Source organism: Hippocampus zosterae, chromosome 18, assembly GCF_025434085.1.
Source record: "Hippocampus zosterae strain Florida chromosome 18, ASM2543408v3, whole genome shotgun sequence".
Classification (NCBI taxonomy): domain Eukaryota; kingdom Metazoa; phylum Chordata; class Actinopteri; order Syngnathiformes; family Syngnathidae; genus Hippocampus; species Hippocampus zosterae.
The window spans coordinates 15274603-15294755 of record NC_067468.1 but is presented as its reverse complement, the minus strand read 5'-3'; the positions used below and the strand labels follow the sequence as shown (position 1 = coordinate 15294755).

Below are 20153 nucleotides of genomic sequence, written 5' to 3'. Positions count from 1 at the left end.
GCGGAAAACAAATAGGGGATAAGTCTTTCAATATTATGTAGTTAATTACGAATTGTAACTGTCAGTTCGGTTTGGTACACCTGAAAAATATACAAGTATATTTTTATGATCAATATTATTAATACATTACACGAGAAAACATCCCAGCTCAATTTGGAGTGACATTCTCAAAGAGGAACAATAAGGACCAATAATCACACTTCTAATGATGCTGCATAGTTTAATGATTTTTACAGTGTTTTTTTTCCATAGCCAGTGAATGTGATCTCATTTTATTTCAGATAGTATTTATTTTTCAGCTATTTTCCTCATAACGAGCCTGCTACCAAAACGCAGAGGGCAATGTCTTTCAATTTTCCGAGGCGTCCCTGAATGCGACAAAACGTCAACCTCCACCCCAGGAAAACCGAGCTTCCTCCATAATTCCGAGGTCCACTTATTGGTTTGGTACGCCTCACAGTAATCACTAATAGCGACTTGTGTGCAGCTCGGCCCCTCTGAGCCCGGAATTCGCTCTCCATTGGGACCGTTGGGAGCGATGCGACGTCTTGGAGGTGGAGGAAGAGGAGACGAACTGGCCAGAGAGCAGCAGCCACCTGCGAGGAAGATCTGAGTTTGTTTCTCGAACGTCAAAGGTAAGAGCACGAGACGAAACGTCGTCGCAGCGACTCACACGCCCGACGCAGCGTTGACTGAGGGGGTTGCTTACTGGAGCGTTTCCGTGTTACTTGGGGCTTCGAGCATCAGTGGAAGGCAAGCGGCGGGCGATGAGTCATAACCCGGCAGGCGCAGGGCTGCTTGGGGCTCAGCTGTGGAGTGGAACAGCGGCTCTGCAGCATCTCAAAGCCAGTATTTTTCTTATTTATCTACTTTAAATTGCATGCCACACATGCAACGAACCACCGTGCTTAAAAAAAAAAACTGATGGCAAATGTTTGTCTTGACAGGACTGTGGATCTTGGAGCACGGTTATTTGATTGTCTTTGCAGTTCAGTTTGGTTTTGCAGAAATTCAACGAATTTTAAGCAGGTTATGCGGAGTTTATCTTTGTCCAACCTCAGGTGCGTGGAAGGAGATTGTGAGTCGTGAATCAACAGTTGGGGCTTGAAGCTTTCTGGTTTGAACAAAAATGGTATGCAAAGCCAGAGTTTTAACAATCTCTTAGGAAGCATTTCGTTGTTTTAAGTAGGATTCGGTGCCATGAAAAAAAAAACAACATTAGTAGCTGTGCTTGATTCTTAAAGGAAATCCAATTTGTTGCAATGTATTGTTATTATTTTTTTATATCTGCAAGACTGAACTGACTTAACCTTTACCTTCTCACCTGGATGCTGTGTGCTGCAGTGCATTGTGGGAGACAATCAATGTAAAATCACTACCTTTCACGTGGTTTGTCGTTACTCGACCACATAGTCCATTTCGCCCATTGCCTTCTCTTTTTTTTCCTGGTTTGTTGCGTTCACTTGTTGCATTTTTGAGCTCACTTGTGGATCCCGCTTCTGCGGCGTGCTCACGGCCATTCCCACGGTGCTCCTGCCTTGATGATGTGGAGCTGAGATCCATAAACATGAAAAAAGCTGCCTCAGACTATAAAGGACACGCTACTCTACCACCCCCCAGCAATACAGGAAGCACGGCAATTACGATTATATTGTTCCTCAATTCCTTTTCCCTCTATGTTGTCGCCATTATCTTGATTTAAACTTGTAAAATTACAAATAAATAGTTGGCCATGAATTAAAAACAAGCTCGGCAGAGAGAGAGCGGGAAATAAATGAATCTGGGGATGAATTTCAGGGGAGTGAAAATACTTGCAGATCAATATTGGAGCTTGTACTGGTGCTTGGAAGTACATTTTCTTCCCCCTCAGCTGCCACTTTTTATCTTCAGTCATAAAGCACCATGATTACGACTATGAAGTGGTGCCGTTTTAATGACTGAGGCTGCACGTTGATCTATACAATGCTGTTCTCCGAGGCTATCGTACTGAAGACAGAAGCTGTTTGTCTCCACCGTTAAGCGGGGCGATGTTCAAGTCACAAGCCTGATTCACAATGCCAGCCCCTTTTTTGAGATGGTTTTATCTCTTTAATATCTCGTGGTCGATATTAAATCTCGTGGTCGGGCCGAGATGGTTTTATCTCGGCCCGGTAGTCCAGTGGTTAGCATGTCGGCTTCACAGTGCAGAGGTACTGGGTTCGATTCCAGCTCCGGCCTCCCTGTGTGGAGTTTGCATGTTCTCCCCGGGCTTGCGTGGGTTTTCTCCGGGTGCTCCGGTTTGCTCCCACATTCCAAAAAACATGCATGGCAGGCTGATTGGACCCTCTAAATTGTCCCTAGGTGTGAGTGTGGGTGTGGATGGTTGTTCGTCTCTGTGTGCCCTGCGATTGGCTGGCAACCGATTCAGGGTGTCCCCCGCCTACTGCCCGAAGACGGCTGGGATAGGCTCCAGCACCCCCCGCGACCCTAGTGAGGATCAAGCGGTTTAGAAAATGGATTGATGGATTTATCTCTTTATTGTTCCATTAGATTGGCATCGCACAGGTGGTCAACCATTTGGAAGGTTGCTGGTTTGATTCCTTTCAGTATCTTGAAGTATCTTTTATTCATTCATTTGTATGTGTGTGTGCTTTTCAACGGAATTTTACATTCATTTGCTTTGAAAGCCTTCAAACCTAAAACCTTGATGTGCAGGAGGAAAAGATATGCGTGTATGTGTAAAAAAAAAAAAGCGCACGGAGTAATGTAAAAGAAAAACAGAGTCACAAAGATGAGAGAGAAAGCAGGAGAAAAGGCTAGTTGCCTGGTGACAGAGACGGAACGAGTGAAAGGACAGAAGGTGAAGAAGGCATCCAAAATGAGGAGGAGGTGGTGGAGTTGTTTTACAAGTGCGGGGAGTTCCTGGTCACGATGCTGCCGCCTTCACTCCCGCTGCACTTGGAACTCTCAAAGGAGGTAGACAACAAATATGCTGTTTATCTTTCGTTGCGGTAACGGACAAATGGCAGAAGTTAACTCACTAAACTCTCTCTGTGAATGCAAAGTGCTGCGAAAAGGCCCAACTGCTAGTTCTCATTCACGCACGCTGCGGGTTACTCATTTACCCTCTTGAATTCTGCACAGTTACGCTGTCCAAACCGCAGCAACTGCATCTTCTCACACGCTACTAGGTGAGTGATTGAGAATTAGATTTCATGGGATTACGTCAATTGTTTCAAATTAAATGTATACTGGGAAAATAGTCCAACACTTACAATGCTGATTCATGATTTCACATTTATCCGAGAGAGTCACGGGGTGAATGTATCTGTTAAATAACCTTGAAATGACGCGCAGATAAAGTTTTTGAGTTATGCATTTCTCTCAAGAAATGTATTCACTTCACTTTTTGTCTTGAACATCATAAATTAGAGTGAAATTGTTGTTTTCAAGTGGTAAAGTGGGTCATCCGATGACGTCCGATCAGCCTCTGTGGGTTCAGTTCCCACTCTTTGACTGCGTGAATGTGAGTGGGCAGTATCGAAAATGGATGGATCGTGGTTCTGTCACTCTATTTTAGTCTCGACACATTTCCAAGAACACCCTAAGGGAAACGGGGGAGCGGTCGAGTCATCTAACATTGGCAATGTGCACCAATTATGACGAAGGCATCACTGTGTTGCATTCTGGTTCCGTTTCAAGCCGTCTTTTCTGAATGTTGCCGTTTTAAATGGCTTTTTTGTCGCTGATGTTGTCGCGGTGCACTCGTCTGACTTGTGTGGCAGCATGGGATCGCTATTTTTTTCCCCCCAATATTTTCACCTTGAAATAAACAACAGAAGTCAGACGCCCCAAATAAATAAAAAAACAGACACATGACTCAAGACAGCCCTGATTTCAAGCCGTAAAGTCTAAAAGAAGCCACCTAGGGTGATCATGACTTCCCCGTCACGCAGACGCACATGCAGATAATCCACAGGAGGCCGGAGGTTCATACATCTTTAACACTGTCGCTGCGTCATGAATTCTTTTGTCCTGTTTCCCCAACAACATTGTTTGGATGCTTTGTGTGAAAAATGTATTGATGGCATCTGCGTAGTGTGCGTGCTTGGAAAGTCAGGAGGCACAAAACTCAAGTGAGTGTGATGTGAGAATATCAGAATTAGCCCATCCCTCTTGGCCCGCTGACTTCATTTTGGCTGCTCAAGAACATGACGATCAGCAAGTGCGCCACACTGGATCTCCATTGTGCAGGCCCGACTTGACATTGTGTTCTTTGAGTCGCTTATGTGGGACAAGCGTGTTGCCTGTCGTCAACAAGAGGTCCTGGTGATTCAGCTGCTAATAATGTTTCAAAATTAGGCTTGGAATCTTTCCTAACTCCTTCCATTGTCTGATTGGAATGCATGAATAAAGTTCAGCTGTCTCCTGAAATGGTGTGGTGGAGGAATTGGCCAAATTGCTTGAGAAGCAATGTCTTCAGGTTTGCGTGTCTGTGTGTTTTGATGGCAAAAACGACCACCAGTTATTTAAAAGTGCACTGTGGCCAGTCTGCTGATCGATCTATCTAGCTAGCTAGCTAAGACAGCTAGCTACGACGGCTAGCTACGACGGCTAGCTAAGCCGGCTAGCTAAGACGGCTAGCTAAGACGGCTAGCTAAGACGGCTAGCTACGACGGCTAGCTACGACGGCTAGCTAAGCCAGCTAGCTAAGCCAGCTAGCTAAGACAGCTAGCTAAGACAGCGATCTATCTCTGCCAAGCATCATAGACAGTTGCAACTCCCCCAGTTAGTTCCTCTGAAAAACGTTTTCGATTTATGATAGTTGGTGAAAGAACCTCTAGCTTGGACTCCCTAATGCTTTGCAATCCTGTGTAAATTGGTGGTGTAAGGGTCACCATAGACCAACTAAAATGTCGTAAACCGAGACATGACTAAGAGGGCACATAACCAAGATTCTAGTTCTTTTTCTTTTGCGCCTTCTATATTGTTGTTGTTGTCGTTTTTACACAAATTCTTTGTGCAATTTGTCAAATATTGTTGTCGTGTATCATTAGCATTTGTAGTGGAAGACGGTTCCCTTCGAGCTTCCCCTACACAGAAGCCTGCATAGCATTAGCACCATTTTGATTCCGGCGTCAAAAAGGATAGCACCAATTACCGGTACTGTTGGGTGGCCAGTGAACCGTAATCTGATGCCTGCTGTGTGTGTGCGCGTGAATGTTTGTCATCTTTACACCTTCCTGTGAGCTTATTTCCATGTACGATATGCATCTGTGGTCTGTTCAATACATTAATAAAACCTGTTCCGGTTGACTGGCGATTATGACTTGTCGTCATGTTTGTTTGATGTTGAAATCCGAGCAAGTCGTCATGGGCCCTGTTGCCCTTTTCATTCTTCCGCTAATGGGAGCGAAGGGATTGTAACGGTTTCCCGACTGTAGTTGGCGGCAGTTTCCGACGTCTCTTCCCACTAAGATGATGGGACAAAATACATGGCTGGGGTTTGAAATTTGTACCTCAAAAGGAGAGAACGTTCAGTATTAGAATGTGGTTGACGTGATGGGAGAAGGAAAAACGGTTCAGTTTTTGGATTCCGCACCCAAAAATGAATTCAGAACAATTGTCAGACCTAACTCCAAAATTGAATTCCTCGGTGTTATTAATGAAAATGTACAATTCAGGTAAGAGTACACAGGGGACCCCTGGTCGAAACAAAAAAACTACCTGATGTTATCATTTATTTTACCTTCAGGCCCCTCTGCCCTTTTATCGTCCATGTGACCGCTGGTGAGATTGGAACCAAGATAAGCAAATGTAATTGCATTATTGATCTGAAGTTAACACAGGTCAACAAATGCATGACCCTTTAAGCTCTCCAGCGGAGAAGCGAGAGTACCGAGCATTATTCTGACCGAACTATAATAACCGGAACGACACGCACGATTAGCTAATCCGATTAGGTGGATAAACCCGCTTTATTCCCTTTGGAAATATCATCCAACTAATTTTGAATTGAATTACACGAGAGAATGAGCAATCTGGACACATATCATCATGGACTCGAGTTTATTTGTTGCTGTTATTTGCGCAATACGCGAGTCGACTTGCGTAACAAATACAGAACGCATTTCCTCCTCCTCAAGAGTTATCGTGCGCAGTCACATTTCAGGTCTGTTCTACTTCCTGCTTTTGCTACTCCACCCGCATAACCGGAGGCTGCTCGCTGTTGCACTTGCTTCAAATGATGATGTGTGCCTTTGCGCCCGCGTGTCCAACAACTAGAGCTAGTTTACCATATGCCGGCCCCACCCGCTAATTACACAGCACAGCGGCGGTAGAGTCAGACAAGAAACAAGAAACAATAGCCGAGGAGGAAGAAAGGAAGAGGTGGAAGCAGAAAGAGAAACCTTCTAACGACTCAAACTCAGTAGGTAAAACAAAAAAAAAAACGGCGAGCTAGCAGGATGGCGCACATCAAGAGTAAACATGTCAGTCGACAAATAAGTGATAGTCGTCCATCAAGGCGACTCGGTAGAGAAAGTTATTTTACTCGGGTTACCATTTAGTCACCGCAGTAGCTAGCTATTCTTCGTCTGTTGAAAAGTAGCATTGATCCCACTAGTTTTCTTTTTTTTTTCTTCTCAATTCAGCTGGTTGGTGGTGCGACTCCTTTCTCTCCTCATTTAATGAGCAAGTTAACCACCACGACAGCTACAGCAAGGTGGTCGCTCGCCTTAACCGAGTTATTCATCCTTCCGTGCAGCCGGGCAGCCAGTCAGCTGATCAGATAACTCCGGTGGTGCTGCTGCTTGTGGTTGAGGGGGTAGGGTGGGGGGGAGTGGCTGTTAAAGTTCCTCGTCCTCGTCTGCCTCCAGCCGAATGGTAGGCAAACAGTTCGTTGGTGTGTGTGTGTGTGTGTGTCCATGTGAGGCTGCTGGTCAGCTGCTCCCTGACGCCTCCTTTCCCCCTCCAGGACCCGACACTGTTGAATCAGCTGAGGACCAACTGAGCGGTAAGTCAGGCCTCGAAGCCACGGAGATGGATGCATGTGACAGGCCACTCGATCGACGTAGGGGGGGCGGGGGGAGGGTGGTTGTCGAAAAGGAGCAGCAAAAGACATCAGACACTACTTGGTTGTCTGTACAGGGAAATGTAAATGCGTGTTTGTGTGCAGCCGTGGAATTTGATCACACCCTTTTCTTTGAAAACTGCTGCTAGGCTGTTACGAAACTTGGAAGCAACAGACCTCCGCGGACGGAGGCCGGCGATGAACGCCGTCTCCTCCTCCTCCGTCTCGTGATCAAGTGATGTGGAGCGAAGAATGTCTTGGGAAAAGGCTTTCTGCTTTCTTAAAGCGTCCGTTTTTTGCACGGCTGTAAAGACGCAGCTCGCGTTCTTGTGACGCGTTGCTGTCGGGGTTTGTCTCATTTCACTCCAAAACTGGTGGATGTCGTTCAAAGTGGATTTGTGAACACTTGTTCAAACCAGTCGGATCTCGGACAAAATGATCCCTTAAAAAGGCATAAAACTAAACGGTATGCGACCAAGTTGAATAACGTGCAGTATTTCTTCTGTCATGTTGCTAAGTGCCAAGGCTGCCCTTTGTCACCGATTCTGTTCATAACCTTTATGGACAGAATTTCTAGGCGCAGCCGAAGCGGTGAGGGGGTCCGTTTTGGGGGCCTCAGTATTGCATCCCTGCTTTTTGCAGATGATGTGGTGCTGTTGGCTCCTTCAAACGGGGCTCTCCAAACTCTCACTGGAGCGTTTCGCAGCCGAGTGTGAAGCGGTTGGGATGAAAATCAGCACCTCCAAATCTGAAACCATGGTCCTCAGTCGGAAAAGGGTGGAGTGCCCCCTCCGGGTCGGGGAGATATCTTACCCCAAGTGGAGGAGTTCAAGTATCTTGGGGTCTTGTTCACGAGTGGTGAAGAAGGAGCTGAGCCAAAAGGGCGACGCTCTCAATTTACCGGTCGATCTACATCCCAACCCTCACCTATGGTCACGAGCTATGGGTCGTGACCGAAAGAACGAGATCTCGGATACAAGCGGCCGAAATGAGTTTTCTCCGCAGGGTGTCCGGGCTCTCCCTTAGAGATAAGGTGAGAACCTCAGTCATCCGGGAGGGGCTCCGAGTCGAGCCGCTTCTCCTCCACATCGAGAGGAGCCAGATGAGGTGGCTTGGGCATCTGATTCGGATGCCTCCTGAACGCCTCCCTGGTGAGGTGTTCTGGGCATGTCCCACCGGGAGGAGACCCAGAGGAAGACCCAGGACACGCTGGAGAGACTATGTCACCCAGCTTGCCTGGGAACGACTCGGGATCCCCCGGGGAGAGCTGGAAGAAGTGGCTAAGGAGAGGGAAGTCTGGGCTTCCCTGCTGAAGCTGTTGCCCTCGCGCCCCGGCCCCGGATAAGCGGTAGATGATGGATGGATGTTGCTAAGTGAGGCCACTCAAGTATCAGAAGCACCTTTTACTTTTGATGCATTGCCCTTCCCACACCACTGACAGGACAGGACAGGACAGGACAGGATCTAATCAGATTAGACAGGATCATAAACTGTGTCCTCTTGGAAATCGATTTTGACCTACCCTGCACAAGTGGCATGCTATCCATACCGATTTGATGTTTATACGATTACGATTACGACTACGACCAGACGCAGCGTAGCACAAAAACACCAAAGCATGCGTTTATTGATTGAGTTGAAATAATCACCATTTCCCGACGGCTAAGGGCCACTTGCGTAATATTTGTTTGGAGAAAATATCAAGTCAAGTGCCGTCAGTCCAACTCGTGATGCTTTGCGGCCAAATCAAAATAAGGACGAAGCAAAAAAAACAATGCTGTTGGGAAAACGGCCAGGAGACAATGAAACCGTTATTGTCCGCTCGCGACGTATTTTTTTTTCTTCACTAAGTGGCGTGATGATGTTTTGGACGCTCATGAGCTCATGTGCACGGCAGTTAGTCTCGGTCAAGGTCATTCAATTCAGCCCAGCGCGACTAAACTGCGGTGGTTGCATCGCGTTGATTAGAAAGCCGTTTATTCCTGCAGAATTTGTTTTCTTTTCAAATGATTAGAAATTCCTAAAACACTCATTTGAAAAGAAAATGACGTCACTTATGGGTTCCTTTGGCATCGCGCGCAGTCTCTTGACGGAATACTTTCAAGTCATCTGTGCAGAAAATCGTGCAAGAATGCTTTGAAACAGGTTTGACTGCAAAAGGAAACGCATCTGCAGCATATGGTGTCTTTTAAAGCCCGTAAATGTTCGAGAAGTCGATCGCTGGCGGATTGGCTGGAGGCCTGCGAGTGTTGTTGAGTAATCTTTGTTCAGCGCGGGAGGATAATTAGCCCGATATCAACCCCCGAGTCTCCTCTCCTGACAATCATAAAGACGCTGGCATTACCGTAATGGCTCGAGGGGATCATCGTCGCATATCTTCATTTCCGTTTGTTGAGGGTTCAGACTATTGACCGCTTGGCAGAATGTTTGGGCAGCTCAAATTGGGGGTGATTCAACATGTTGCATCGTTATGGCCCGACTTCCCACCGTTTTCAAAAGTCCTTTAAATGACATGAAATGTATTTTTTGTTCATTCAATTTCGACCTATTTTGGAGTTGTTCTTCCCGGAACGCCAGTATCCACGCTGACCTTTCGCACCCAGCCGTGGCAGCTGTCTGGCGGTGTTTGTTGGTGCGCCTCCTGCTGGGGGATTAAGAAGGGTTTGAAGGAACCGCTTGAGACTTGCAACTCTGTCATGAAATATGAAATATGCAATTGATTGCTGCACTATGAGCAGAAGTCGTCTAATCTTCGGACCGCTATGATGCCGCAACCATGGCCTGGGCTTTGAAGCGGAATGCTTGGACAAATGAACGCAACGCCTTCCCTATATCAGCGCCACCATCTCCTTGGACCGACATAACTTTCCCCCAAAACGCAGAAGCGTTGATGACTTGATTCTTTTTGTTGAAAACAGTCCGGAAGTGGGCCTGGTAGTCCAGTGGTTAGCACGTGGGCTTCACAGTGCAGAGGTACCGGGTTCGATTCCAGCTCCGGCCTCCCTGTGTGGAGTTTGCATGTTCTCCCTGGGCCTGCGTGGGTTTTCTCCGGGTGCTCCGGTTTCCTCCCACATTCCAAAAAAAACATGCGTGGCAGGCTGATTGAACACTCTAAAAATTGTCCCTAGCTGTGAGTGTGAGTGCGAATGGTCGTTCGTTTCTGTGTGCCCTGCGATTGGCTGGCAACCGATTCAGGGTGTCCCCCGCCTACTGCCCGGAGACGGCTGGGATGGTCTCCAGCACCCCCCTCAACCCTAGTGAGGATCAAGCGGCTCGGAAGATGAATGAATGAATGAATCCGGAAGTGTTGAGGAAAGCCTTCTGCTCTCGACGCTACAGATTGCCGAAGCAGAAGGACCCAGCAGGCTCTGACATTAAGAATGACTCGGTGCCTTGGTTAAGTGGCGCTAAAATATGCCAACGTTTAAAATCGCTGTGGAATCCCAGAAGAGGCCCGGATGAAATAATTAAGGGCCGGTCTTCATCCCTCTTAGCAGTTATTGATGGAAATTGGAACGAGATTGGTGCCTTTGGCAAAGACCTTCGCCGCTGTCCTCGGACAATTAAACGGGTGTCTGCTTTGTTTAACAGGATCTCGACCGTCGAGGGCGCATTAGTGTGTCGGGTTCTCTGACAAATGTCAGCTGTCCTTTTCATGTGCAATCGATCACGATTCGCCAAGTTGAAAACAAACGCGGCTGTGCGTTTCAATCATGCCTCATGCATATGTTATGCGGTGTGGAAAATCCGCGGTTGTTTCCTCCGCTCCATTCGGCTTGGGGGGGGGGGGGGCAAAAGCGGAAGATGCACGGAACTTGTCATCTGTCAATCAAAGGTAAACTGGCAAGGAAACATTGCCTGATGAGCAATACAGGGGCCCGGGGAGCATTTATGGATTTTTTTTTGTGTTTCACTGGGTGCCAATGATACGCGGATTTTCACTCTCTGGTCCCTATTCTCCTCGAATAACTCTAAATATGTTTTTCAAAAATCTCTATAACAATTCAAAATGATTCCAGAGTTGGTGGGTTGAATGTGAGCAACATTGCACCTTCGCCGAGAGGTGCAGCCCAAAATCTTTTTTTTTTTCCTTCAACTGTTATCAATACGTCACTTGTCAAATTCAAAGCCTTGGGCAAGATCTGGCCTGCTGCATATTTTTTTTGGGTGGCACACTAAAGCAACTAAAGTTTGTCTAGTTCATGTTCATTCATTCATTCATCTTCCGAGCCGCTTGATCCTCACTAGGGTCGCGGGGGTGCTGGAGCCTATCCGAGCTGTCTTCGGGCAGTAGGCGGGGGACACCCTGAATCGGTTGCCAGCCAATCGCAGGGCACACAGAGACGAACAACCATTCGCACTCACACTCACACCTAGGGACAATTTAGAGTGTTCAATCAGCCTGCCACGCATGTTTTTGGAATGTGGGAGGAAACCGGAGCACCCAGAGAAAACCCACGCAAGCCCGGGGAGAACATGCAAACTCCACACAGGGAGGCCGGAGCTGGAATCGAACCCGGTACCTCTGCACTGTGAAGCCCACGTGCTAACCACTGGACTACCGGGCTGCCTACTTCATGTTGCTAAATTGATTTCTTCTCTTCAAAGTCTGCACCCCACATCATTTTTGGGGGGGCTTCACGCAAGCTCCTTACTATACAAGCCGTGGCCGCGCACGGTCTCTGCCTTTACACGGCTTGCCGTTTCCCCATCTCCCCTGTTGCGTTTGATTCTTCATGCATTTTTAACGTCTCTCTGGTGCTTGATGGTTTTGTTCTTCCTTGTTATTGAGAGAGAAGTTTTAGCATGCTCTCGGGACTACTTTTTCCTAACGACAAGCTCGGCGTAACAAATCCTCGCAGCAGCGTTTCTGAGAGTCTGTAAATATTGTATTGCTGTTATGATGAGGGAGACGGCGTGTACGTATGCAGGCGTGCCTCCTTGCATGCTGCTGTAAAGGGCATCATTCAGCACGCCATCGCATCACATTATTGCTCGCTATCCGCCAAGACGTAACAGACTCCCCCCTGCAAATTACCCTCCCCTACATATGACTTCCCCCTACCCTTATTTCCCAAGTCATGCTCCCATTTTCAACCCATGAAAGCAGGCGCCGCATAATTGCTAGAGTATACCTATACCGATGGCACTGACATGAAAACGATTTCAAAGTATCGTAGGTCTAAAAATCACAGGAAGTATGATGATATTAACTCATTCACTCCCAAAGACGTTTCTAAACGTCTTTTCAGACTTGGTCCAGAATTGGTTGGTACAGAATGAGTTAATGCCGTGACATCATCATTCATTCATTCATTCATCTTCCGAGCCGCTTGATCCTCACTAGGGTCGCGGGGGGTGCTGGAGCCTATCCCAGCTGTCTTTGGGCAGTAGGCGGAGGACACCCTGAATCGGTTGCCAGCCAATCGCAGGGCACACAGAAACAAACAACCATTCGCACTCACACCTAGGGACAATTTAGAGTGTTCAATCAGCCTGCCACGCATGTTTTTGGAATGTGGGAGGAAACCGGAGCACCCGGAGAAAACCCACGCAGGCCCGGGGAGAACATGCAAACTCCACACAGGGAGGCCGGAGCTGGAATCGAACCCGGTACCTCCGCGCTGTGAAGCCGACGTGCTAACCACTGGACTACATCATCATTCTGATTTGTTATATGGCTTTCTTTTAGTTGCAAAGTAGTAAGAAAATATGGCTAAGTGGAAGCTTCTCATCATCTTGAAAAGTCTTTTCCGAGCTATCAAGTTGAATCATTTAGCCGCCCATCCTAGCACATGCCCGCAATTGCCGCGCTTTTCTCCTCCTGCGCTATCCGAGTACGTGTGATTGGGAGTCGTTGTGCCGGGTTGAACCGCGGCCTCTCTCGAATTAACTGTCTCAGCTGAGTGAATTGGAGTCTCATGATCGTCTTTTCAAACATTCTCACATTTAACCTTGAGGCCATCAACAGAAAAAAAAGGGAGAATGAGCCCAAATACGCTACATTCCTCTTCAATCAAACTGTTATCCGTACTCGGAAAGATCAGTCACGACTTCCTTTTGGTTTTGTTCAGACCATATGATTCGCCTTTGAAGACAATTTGCTCTCTTTTCTGTTGCAATACTTGCCATCACATGACACGATTCATTGATTTCGATGTCACTTTTCGACTCAAATGTGCTACTTTCAAACGTTATGCAAGTGCATCTGCAAAGTATACGCTGCGCTTTACCGTTTCCCATTTATAAATTGATAAATTTGTCCCCAGTGTGGGACAAAGGATATCTTATCTTATTTAAAGTTACTGTATTTTCCGCACTATAGGGCGCACCTAAAAGCATTCAATTATCCGAAAAGCCGACGGTGCGCCTTATAATCCGATGTGCCTTATATACGGCTCAATATTCAGATTTCTTGGATGTAGTCTTTTAAATGTTCTGTAAAGCGCTTCGTTATATCTGCAGAGTTGTGAAAGCTCCATAGAAATAAAGCTGTAATGAATTGTATTCCTTTAGTGTAGCTCCGGGCGGCCCGGTAGTCCAGTGGTTAGCACGTCGGCTTCACAGTGCAGAGGTACCGGGTTCGATTCCAGCTCCGGCCTCCCTGTGTGGAGTTTGCATGTTCTCCCCGGGCCTGCGTGGGTTTTCTCCGGGTGCTCCGGTTTCCTCCCACATTCCAAAAAACATGCTTGGCAGGCTGATTGGACGCTCTAAATTGTCCCTAGGTGTGAATGTGAGCGTGGATGGTTGTTCGTTTCTGTGTGCCCTGCGATTGGCTGGCAACTGATCCAGGGTGTCCCCCGCCTACTGCCCGAAGACGGCTGGGATAGGCTCCTGCACCCCCCGCGACCCTAGTGAGGATTAAGCGGTTCAGAAAATGGATGGATGGATGGATGGATAGTGTAGCTCCATCTAGTGGATGCATAATGCAAGCGCAGCCACTATTGTCACTTCAATTGAATGGAATAGAATCCATCTATGCGCCTTATAATGCGGTGCGCTCTGTATTTGGAAAAAAAAGTTTGAAAATGTATTGAAGGTGCGCCTTATATTCCGAAGCACCTTATAAGGCATAAAATACAGCAGTCTTATTTCAAAATTGCGAACATATTTATTTTCACGTAAACAAACGTACGTTTGCAACGTAAACAAAATGTGAAGCACGGCGGATACTATCCGGATTCGCTGTGAACCAACACGGTTAAAAAAAACGACGCGGACGTTAACATGCATCTGCGTCTGTCTTGTGCAGGGTTCTATTGGTCGTCATCACTATGACTGATGGGGATTATGACTACCTGATAAAGCTCCTTGCCCTGGGAGACTCCGGTGTGGGGAAGACGACATTCCTGTACCGCTACACAGACAACAAGTTCAACCCCAAGTTCATCACCACAGTCGGCATCGACTTCAGGGAAAAAAGAGTGGTAAGACGGCCTCGATCCGAAGCAAGACACGCGTGTGCACGTTTCTTGTCTCTGCCGGTCTTTTTAACGGGTGACGCTAATATTAGTTAATGAGGTGATTCAGATTGATATTTTGCTGCAGTGTTTTTCCTCACGGATGATGAAAAGGTTTCTGCATTCGGGAAGTTAAACGGATTACATCAGGGGGGAGAGGTGGGCTAGGGGGTGCGGGGGGGGGTGTTTGTCAACTATGTTTGGCATCATGTGACTGCTCTAATTTGGAAATGGGGGAATACCCACATGGGAACGTTGCTCGTTCCCAACTGTCTGAACTTCCCAGGGTTGACTTTTGGAGTCGCTTTCGATCTGCTGCATGGATCAACCCTAGATTTAGTACAACCACATTTTTAAAATTTAGTTTTAATTCTGAAATGTTTTGTGCGTTGCAAGCCAAATTCTGGCATCATATTAATGATGCATTGCGAATACGGAGTGAACCATGACAAAACGGGCAATGTTTAAAAAAAAAAACAACAACAAAATAAACAAAACAAGATGCTATGCATCTCGTTTTCTGCCTTTCTGCTATGACGACCACGACATGGCTAACCATTCGTCCAAAGCTAACCATACTGAAGGTGAAGTGATCTTTCTCCTCAGGTGTACACAGCTTCCAACCCCAATGGAATGACGGCAGGAAAAACCTTCAAGGTTCACCTCCAGCTCTGGGACACGGCTGGACAGGAAAGGTGGGCTTGTTTTTTTTAGTTTTATTTTTTAGGGGAAGTAGCGCAAAGTAGAGATGACTCTCGGCGATCTCGACAAACGACTAGATTTCCAAGCACGTCGTGTTCACTCTAAGAAGGATGTGTTTGTCGTTTGCTCGCACGCGGTCGTCATCTATCATTGATGACCACTGTGCATGATGTACGCTCACGGTCGTCACGCTGTAAAAGGCTTTGATCTTGTGTGCGGTGCCGTTTCCAAGGATAGATGACTCACTTGAGGATGACTCAGTCTTACTTTCTCGAGCCTTCAGTGAGAAAGACAAAACGGATAAACTAATCTCGGTTGAGGTTCACCATCAAATCAATCGCGGCGAGGCACGGCCTCAAAATTAGCATCTATGTTGCAAAAGTCACCGGCGCATCTTCTTTATCCTCTGTAAAGAATGGCTAGGACTGCTGAAAAGCAGTTGTAGCGCGCACTCTGTGCATCTTGTACTGCCTCCAAGTGGACAAGGTGTACACACCACAATACGTAGCACCTTGACTTGAACTAGTAGTTAAAAAAAAAAAATAATAATTTCAATCTGCTTGACGCTAAACCCCGATTTGGACTTGCGCTGCAGGTTCCGCAGCCTGACGACAGCGTTCTTCAGAGACGCCATGGGGTTCCTGCTGATGTTTGATCTCACCAGCCAGCAGAGCTTCCTCAATGTCAGAAACTGGATGAGTATGTTTATTGATGTCAACGTTACATTCTCTCGAAACCGCTAATTGCCTCTGCGTAAAATCCCAGCTACCGGTACCAATGTTTGCTTTGCTGGATCACCGAACAAAAAAAATGAGAGCTCGTTCGGTTGCTTTGTGTTGTTGTCTTTCAGGCCAGCTTCAGGCCAACGCTTACTGTGAGAACCCCGATATAGTGCTGGTTGGAAACAAGGCAGACTTGGCGGACCAGCGCGAGGTTCAAGAAAAACAAGCAAAAGAGCTGGCGGATAAGTACGGGTACGTCCACAGCGTTATGTTCTCTCTCTCTCGCTCTCGCTGTCTCTCCCTAGGCAGCACCAAGTCTCGTGGTTATCACATGTGCCTCCTGAGGCTTGGGGTTTTGGCTCGTGCCTTCCTTTATGTACAGTGCATTTGGGCAGACTAAGAGTTGGTTCTAAAGTCTATTGGAAGAAAAAAAAAAACAGCCTTATGATCTGGCGCACGGACAAATACGGCTCGCATCTTTGCAAGTGGATATATTGTAGCAATATTTTACTTTTGAACTGTTTCACTGTGGGGCGGCCCGGTAGTCCAGTGGTTAGCACGTGGGCTTCACAGTGCAGAGGTACCGGGTTCGATTCCAGCTCCGGCCTCCCTGTGTGGAGTTTGCATGTTCTCCCTGCGTGGGTTTTCTCCGGGTGCTCCGGTTTCCTCCCACATTCCAAAAATATGCATGGCAGGCTGATTGAACACTCTAAATTGTCCCTAGGTGTGAGTGTGAGTGCGAATGGTTGTTCGTCTCTGTGTGCCCTGCGATTGGCTGGCAACCGATTCAGGGTGTCCCCCGCCTACTGCCCGGAGACAGCTGGGATAGGCTCCAGCACCCCCCGCGACCCTCGTGAGGATCAAGCGGTTAGGAAGATGAATGAATGAATGAATGTTTCACTGTTTAACTTCCCCCCCCCCCTCTCGCCTGCCAGGATCCCGTATTTCGAGACCAGCGCTGCGACCGGGGTGGAGGTGGAAAAGGCCGTGATCACACTGCTGGACCTGGTCATGAAGAGGATGGAGCAGTGCGTAGACAAACCGCCTTCAGAGCCTTCTAACGGCACGGAGAGCACAAGGCTCTCGGCCGCACAGCCCGAGGAGAAGAAATGTGCATGCTAGAGCTGGAGAGCTCTTTCAGGAAGTGACGTAGTGTGTACTCTCTACTCGCCAATCTTTCGCCGTCATCATTGCTTGCATGCTTCTTTGGTGTCATCTTGATCATCTCCTTTCCGGCTCAAACGAAACTCTTATTTGACTTCGTTCTTCTCTTTCCCACTATGGAATTCTGTTGCCGAAATGCCTCAATAGGACTGGAGCCACTCTAGATCCCCCTCTAAGGGTTTTTCTAGGTACTGCAGTCTGATCACCTCAGTATCCATTTCAGTTTTCGTGGCAAAATGCCGGTGAGTCAAGGTCGGAGACTTTTTGTTCCCCCGCAGTCGACTATTCTGGCCCTTATTGCTGCTGCCGCTGCTTCTATTGTGGCTTTATGTTCATTTGTCTCATCTTTTCGTCACTTTCTAACGGGGGAACGGCGTCTTCCTGTGTCGCTTGCCTTTCAAGCTCGTCGTAGTTGGAGTACAATCAACAGGCCCGTTAATTTAATTTCTTTTTTGGGTCGGATTGAGTGTCTTTGAATCCCAATAGTTATTCGTTAAAGCATTTCACAGTTTTTTTTGGTTTTGTTTTTTGTTGTACTTGTTAGACGGCCTGTTGATAACATCCAGGGTTTGGTCTGGTTGACTCACACTTGAAATATCCTGAAATTAAAATCGATGCTCTATACACTTTCTAAACACTTTTTTTTTTCTTGGTTGCTTACCGTCCCAGTGAAACCATAGCAAATGTAGAAGACTATTAGTTCCACTGTGACGCCTTCCGCCACTTCAATTGTATCTCACCACCTCTGCCCAACTTTCAATCTCTACGTTGTTTTTGTGCAAGTCAACCATGTATCTAAAGTCATAACACCTCTATTTGCCTTACATTATGGAAAATGTGTGTGGAAGTGGAGGATTTTCTCAAGGAATGAGAATCATCCTTCTTGCTTGCTATGTATTTATTTCTTCGCCCAACAAATGACGCATTTGTCGGGCGTTCTCGTCTAAAAGTGTGCTGAAACCGGTGGCAGCCAAGAATCTTCCGTTTTTTTTGTTGTTTGTGTGTATTTGTTGCTGCTTCAAATGAGTTCCGTGGCCCTTTTAGGAATGACGATACAAATTGAAGAATACATGTTTTTTTTTTCCCTGTTTTTTTTTTTTTTTTTGTGGCGTATGCAATGAATCTGTTCAAAAGGTTTATGTGCCCTTAAGCTTTGGCTTCACTTTGTCACCTTTAATCTGCCAATGTGCCAAAACGAAATAAAAAGAGAAACTTTACACAAAAGCATTTGTTCAACCTCGGATAAAAACTGCTTTCATGTTCTGTTCGGGTGTCGTGCGTATGCGTGCCAACATCTGATGACGAGTGCCATATGAGACTCACAAAATGTGGTAGCATCCTCACATTAATGAGCAGTCAGGATTCTGAAGGAGTCCGAATCCTAAAAATCTGCCCAAACGACTTATACTACATGTGCTGCTGCATTTTATAAACTCCAGTATCTTCTCGCTGACTTTTTTTTTCCACTATTTTTTTTTTCTTGTGAGCTTCCCAACTTGTTGAATTGTCATTTCACAAAGTCTGAAGAGTTTTTGTCATCTTGTGTTCCCATCATCCATCCATTTCCTACAGACTGCTACAAATCATCGTGGAACTCATCGAAGCTAACTTTTCACCGTATATTGATCGCCAGTCAGCCGCTGGGCATATGCAGAATAGACAAAAAAACAGTCACAATCACATTCAGGCTTGTGCACATCGCATGACAACATGAAATGTAGTTTGACTTTCTCTCGCACGATTGATCACCGCACCACACGCACTACACTCCAAAGCAAATCAGTTTAATCCAAGCCTCCCTTCATGTACGATTTGGTCATTTCGAGCTCCTTCAATTTAATGTGTCTTCTTGACTGATGTACTTGATGCATGTTTTCTATCCACCTCAAACCTAAGTGTAGTTTTGGTATCCTCTTGAAAAGTTTACAATGTTTAAGGAGTCATTTTGTGCCTGTTACTAACTCTTCTTTCCGATTCTCTGTAAAGTGTGAGCTACTCAATATGTTGATGTATTATTCATTCTGGAGTACAACACAGAAGCAGAAGGTGAGGACGATGTTGTTTTATGTGCCAGGTATTAAAAAAAAAAAAGGCAAAATACCTCTAAGAGCTTTTATTTTTGGAACTCCTCTTTGTGTGAAATTTCTCAGACGAGTGCAGTTTGTTGATGTTTTGTTTGATGCTTGTGTGTGGTTTCTATTTTCTTGATTGTGGCACCGCCAGTCAGCATGTGAGAATGAAATGACTGTCATGCATTTGGTGTTACAAATAAATCTGTTAGTTTTAACCTCTGTTAATACTTTTTTGTTGTTGTTTTGGGGGTTTTTTGGCAAAAAAAGGCCTTACTATAGTAAGGTGTTTTTTGCCGAAAAAAAATGACCATGTATAGTAAGGCGTTTTTTGCCGAAAAAAAACGACCATGTATAGTAAGGCGTTTTTTTGCCGAAAAAACGACCATGTATAGTAAGGCGTTTTTTGCCGAAAAAAACGACCATGTATAGTAAGGCATTTTTAGCTGAAAAAAACGACCATGTATACTAAGGCGTTTTTAGCCAAAAAAAAAGACCATGTATAGTAAGCGTTTTTTTTGCCGAAAAAAAAACGACCATGTATAGTAAGGCGTTTTTAGCCGAAAAAAACGACCATGTATAGTAAGGCATTTTTTTGCCGAAAAAAACGACCATGTATAGTAAGGCGTTTTTAGCTGAAAACCCATTTTCCTGCAAACCCTCCAAAGTGCATGTCAAATATGCCTATCACGCAGAACAAATGACAGACACTGGTGGTGTAGTGGAATACACACCGGCGTTCCGCCCAGGCAACTGCAGTTCAAACCCAACTTTGTGACGTGAGAAAAAAAACATGAAACAGTTTTTTTCCTGCAAATCGTCCAGAGTGCATGTCAAATATGCCTATCGTGCAAAGCAACTCAGAGTCACTGGTGGTGTAGAGGTATACACACTGGCTTTCCATCCAGGCAGCGCGGGTTCAAACCCCGTCCAGTGACAGCATATATGTCGGTTCCAATGGCCTAAAGCTGCGATAGGCTTCTCA

The 20153-nt window shown here is 46.3% G+C and overlaps 1 protein-coding gene across 6 annotated transcripts; it reads left to right on the top strand.

Annotated features, from left to right (window-relative positions):
• Nucleotides 1-382: 382 nt before the first annotated feature.
• LOC127590766 (ras-related protein Rab-27B-like) lies at nucleotides 383-19386 on the top strand. 6 transcript variants are annotated; one of them, XM_052050192.1, is made up of 8 exons: nucleotides 383-635; nucleotides 6746-6864; nucleotides 6956-6994; nucleotides 14304-14478; nucleotides 15118-15206; nucleotides 15809-15912; nucleotides 16064-16187; nucleotides 16871-19386. In XM_052050192.1, the coding sequence occupies exons 4-8, from the start codon at nucleotides 14326-14328 to the stop codon at nucleotides 17055-17057; spliced, it is 657 nt and encodes a 218-aa protein (XP_051906152.1). In that variant the 5' UTR covers nucleotides 383-635; nucleotides 6746-6864; nucleotides 6956-6994; nucleotides 14304-14325; the 3' UTR covers nucleotides 17058-19386. The 6 variants fall into 6 exon arrangements, with proteins under 6 accessions (XP_051906152.1, XP_051906151.1, XP_051906155.1 ...); XM_052050190.1 differs by lacking the exon at nucleotides 383-635 and adding an exon at nucleotides 6170-6409; XM_052050193.1 differs by lacking the exon at nucleotides 383-635 and adding an exon at nucleotides 6170-6413.
• The last annotated feature ends 767 nt before the right edge of the window (nucleotides 19387-20153 follow it).

Coding starts and splice junctions, on each gene's coding strand:
- LOC127590766 (XM_052050191.1), top strand. CDS start 14,326: ATGACTGATGGGGATTATGACTACCTGATAAAGCTCCTTGCCCTGGGA. Junction 14,479..15,117: donor ACTTCAGGGAAAAAAGAGTG/GTAAGACGGCCT, acceptor CTTTCTCCTCAG/GTGTACACAGCTTCCAACCC. Junction 15,207..15,808: donor GACACGGCTGGACAGGAAAG/GTGGGCTTGTTT, acceptor CTTGCGCTGCAG/GTTCCGCAGCCTGACGACAG.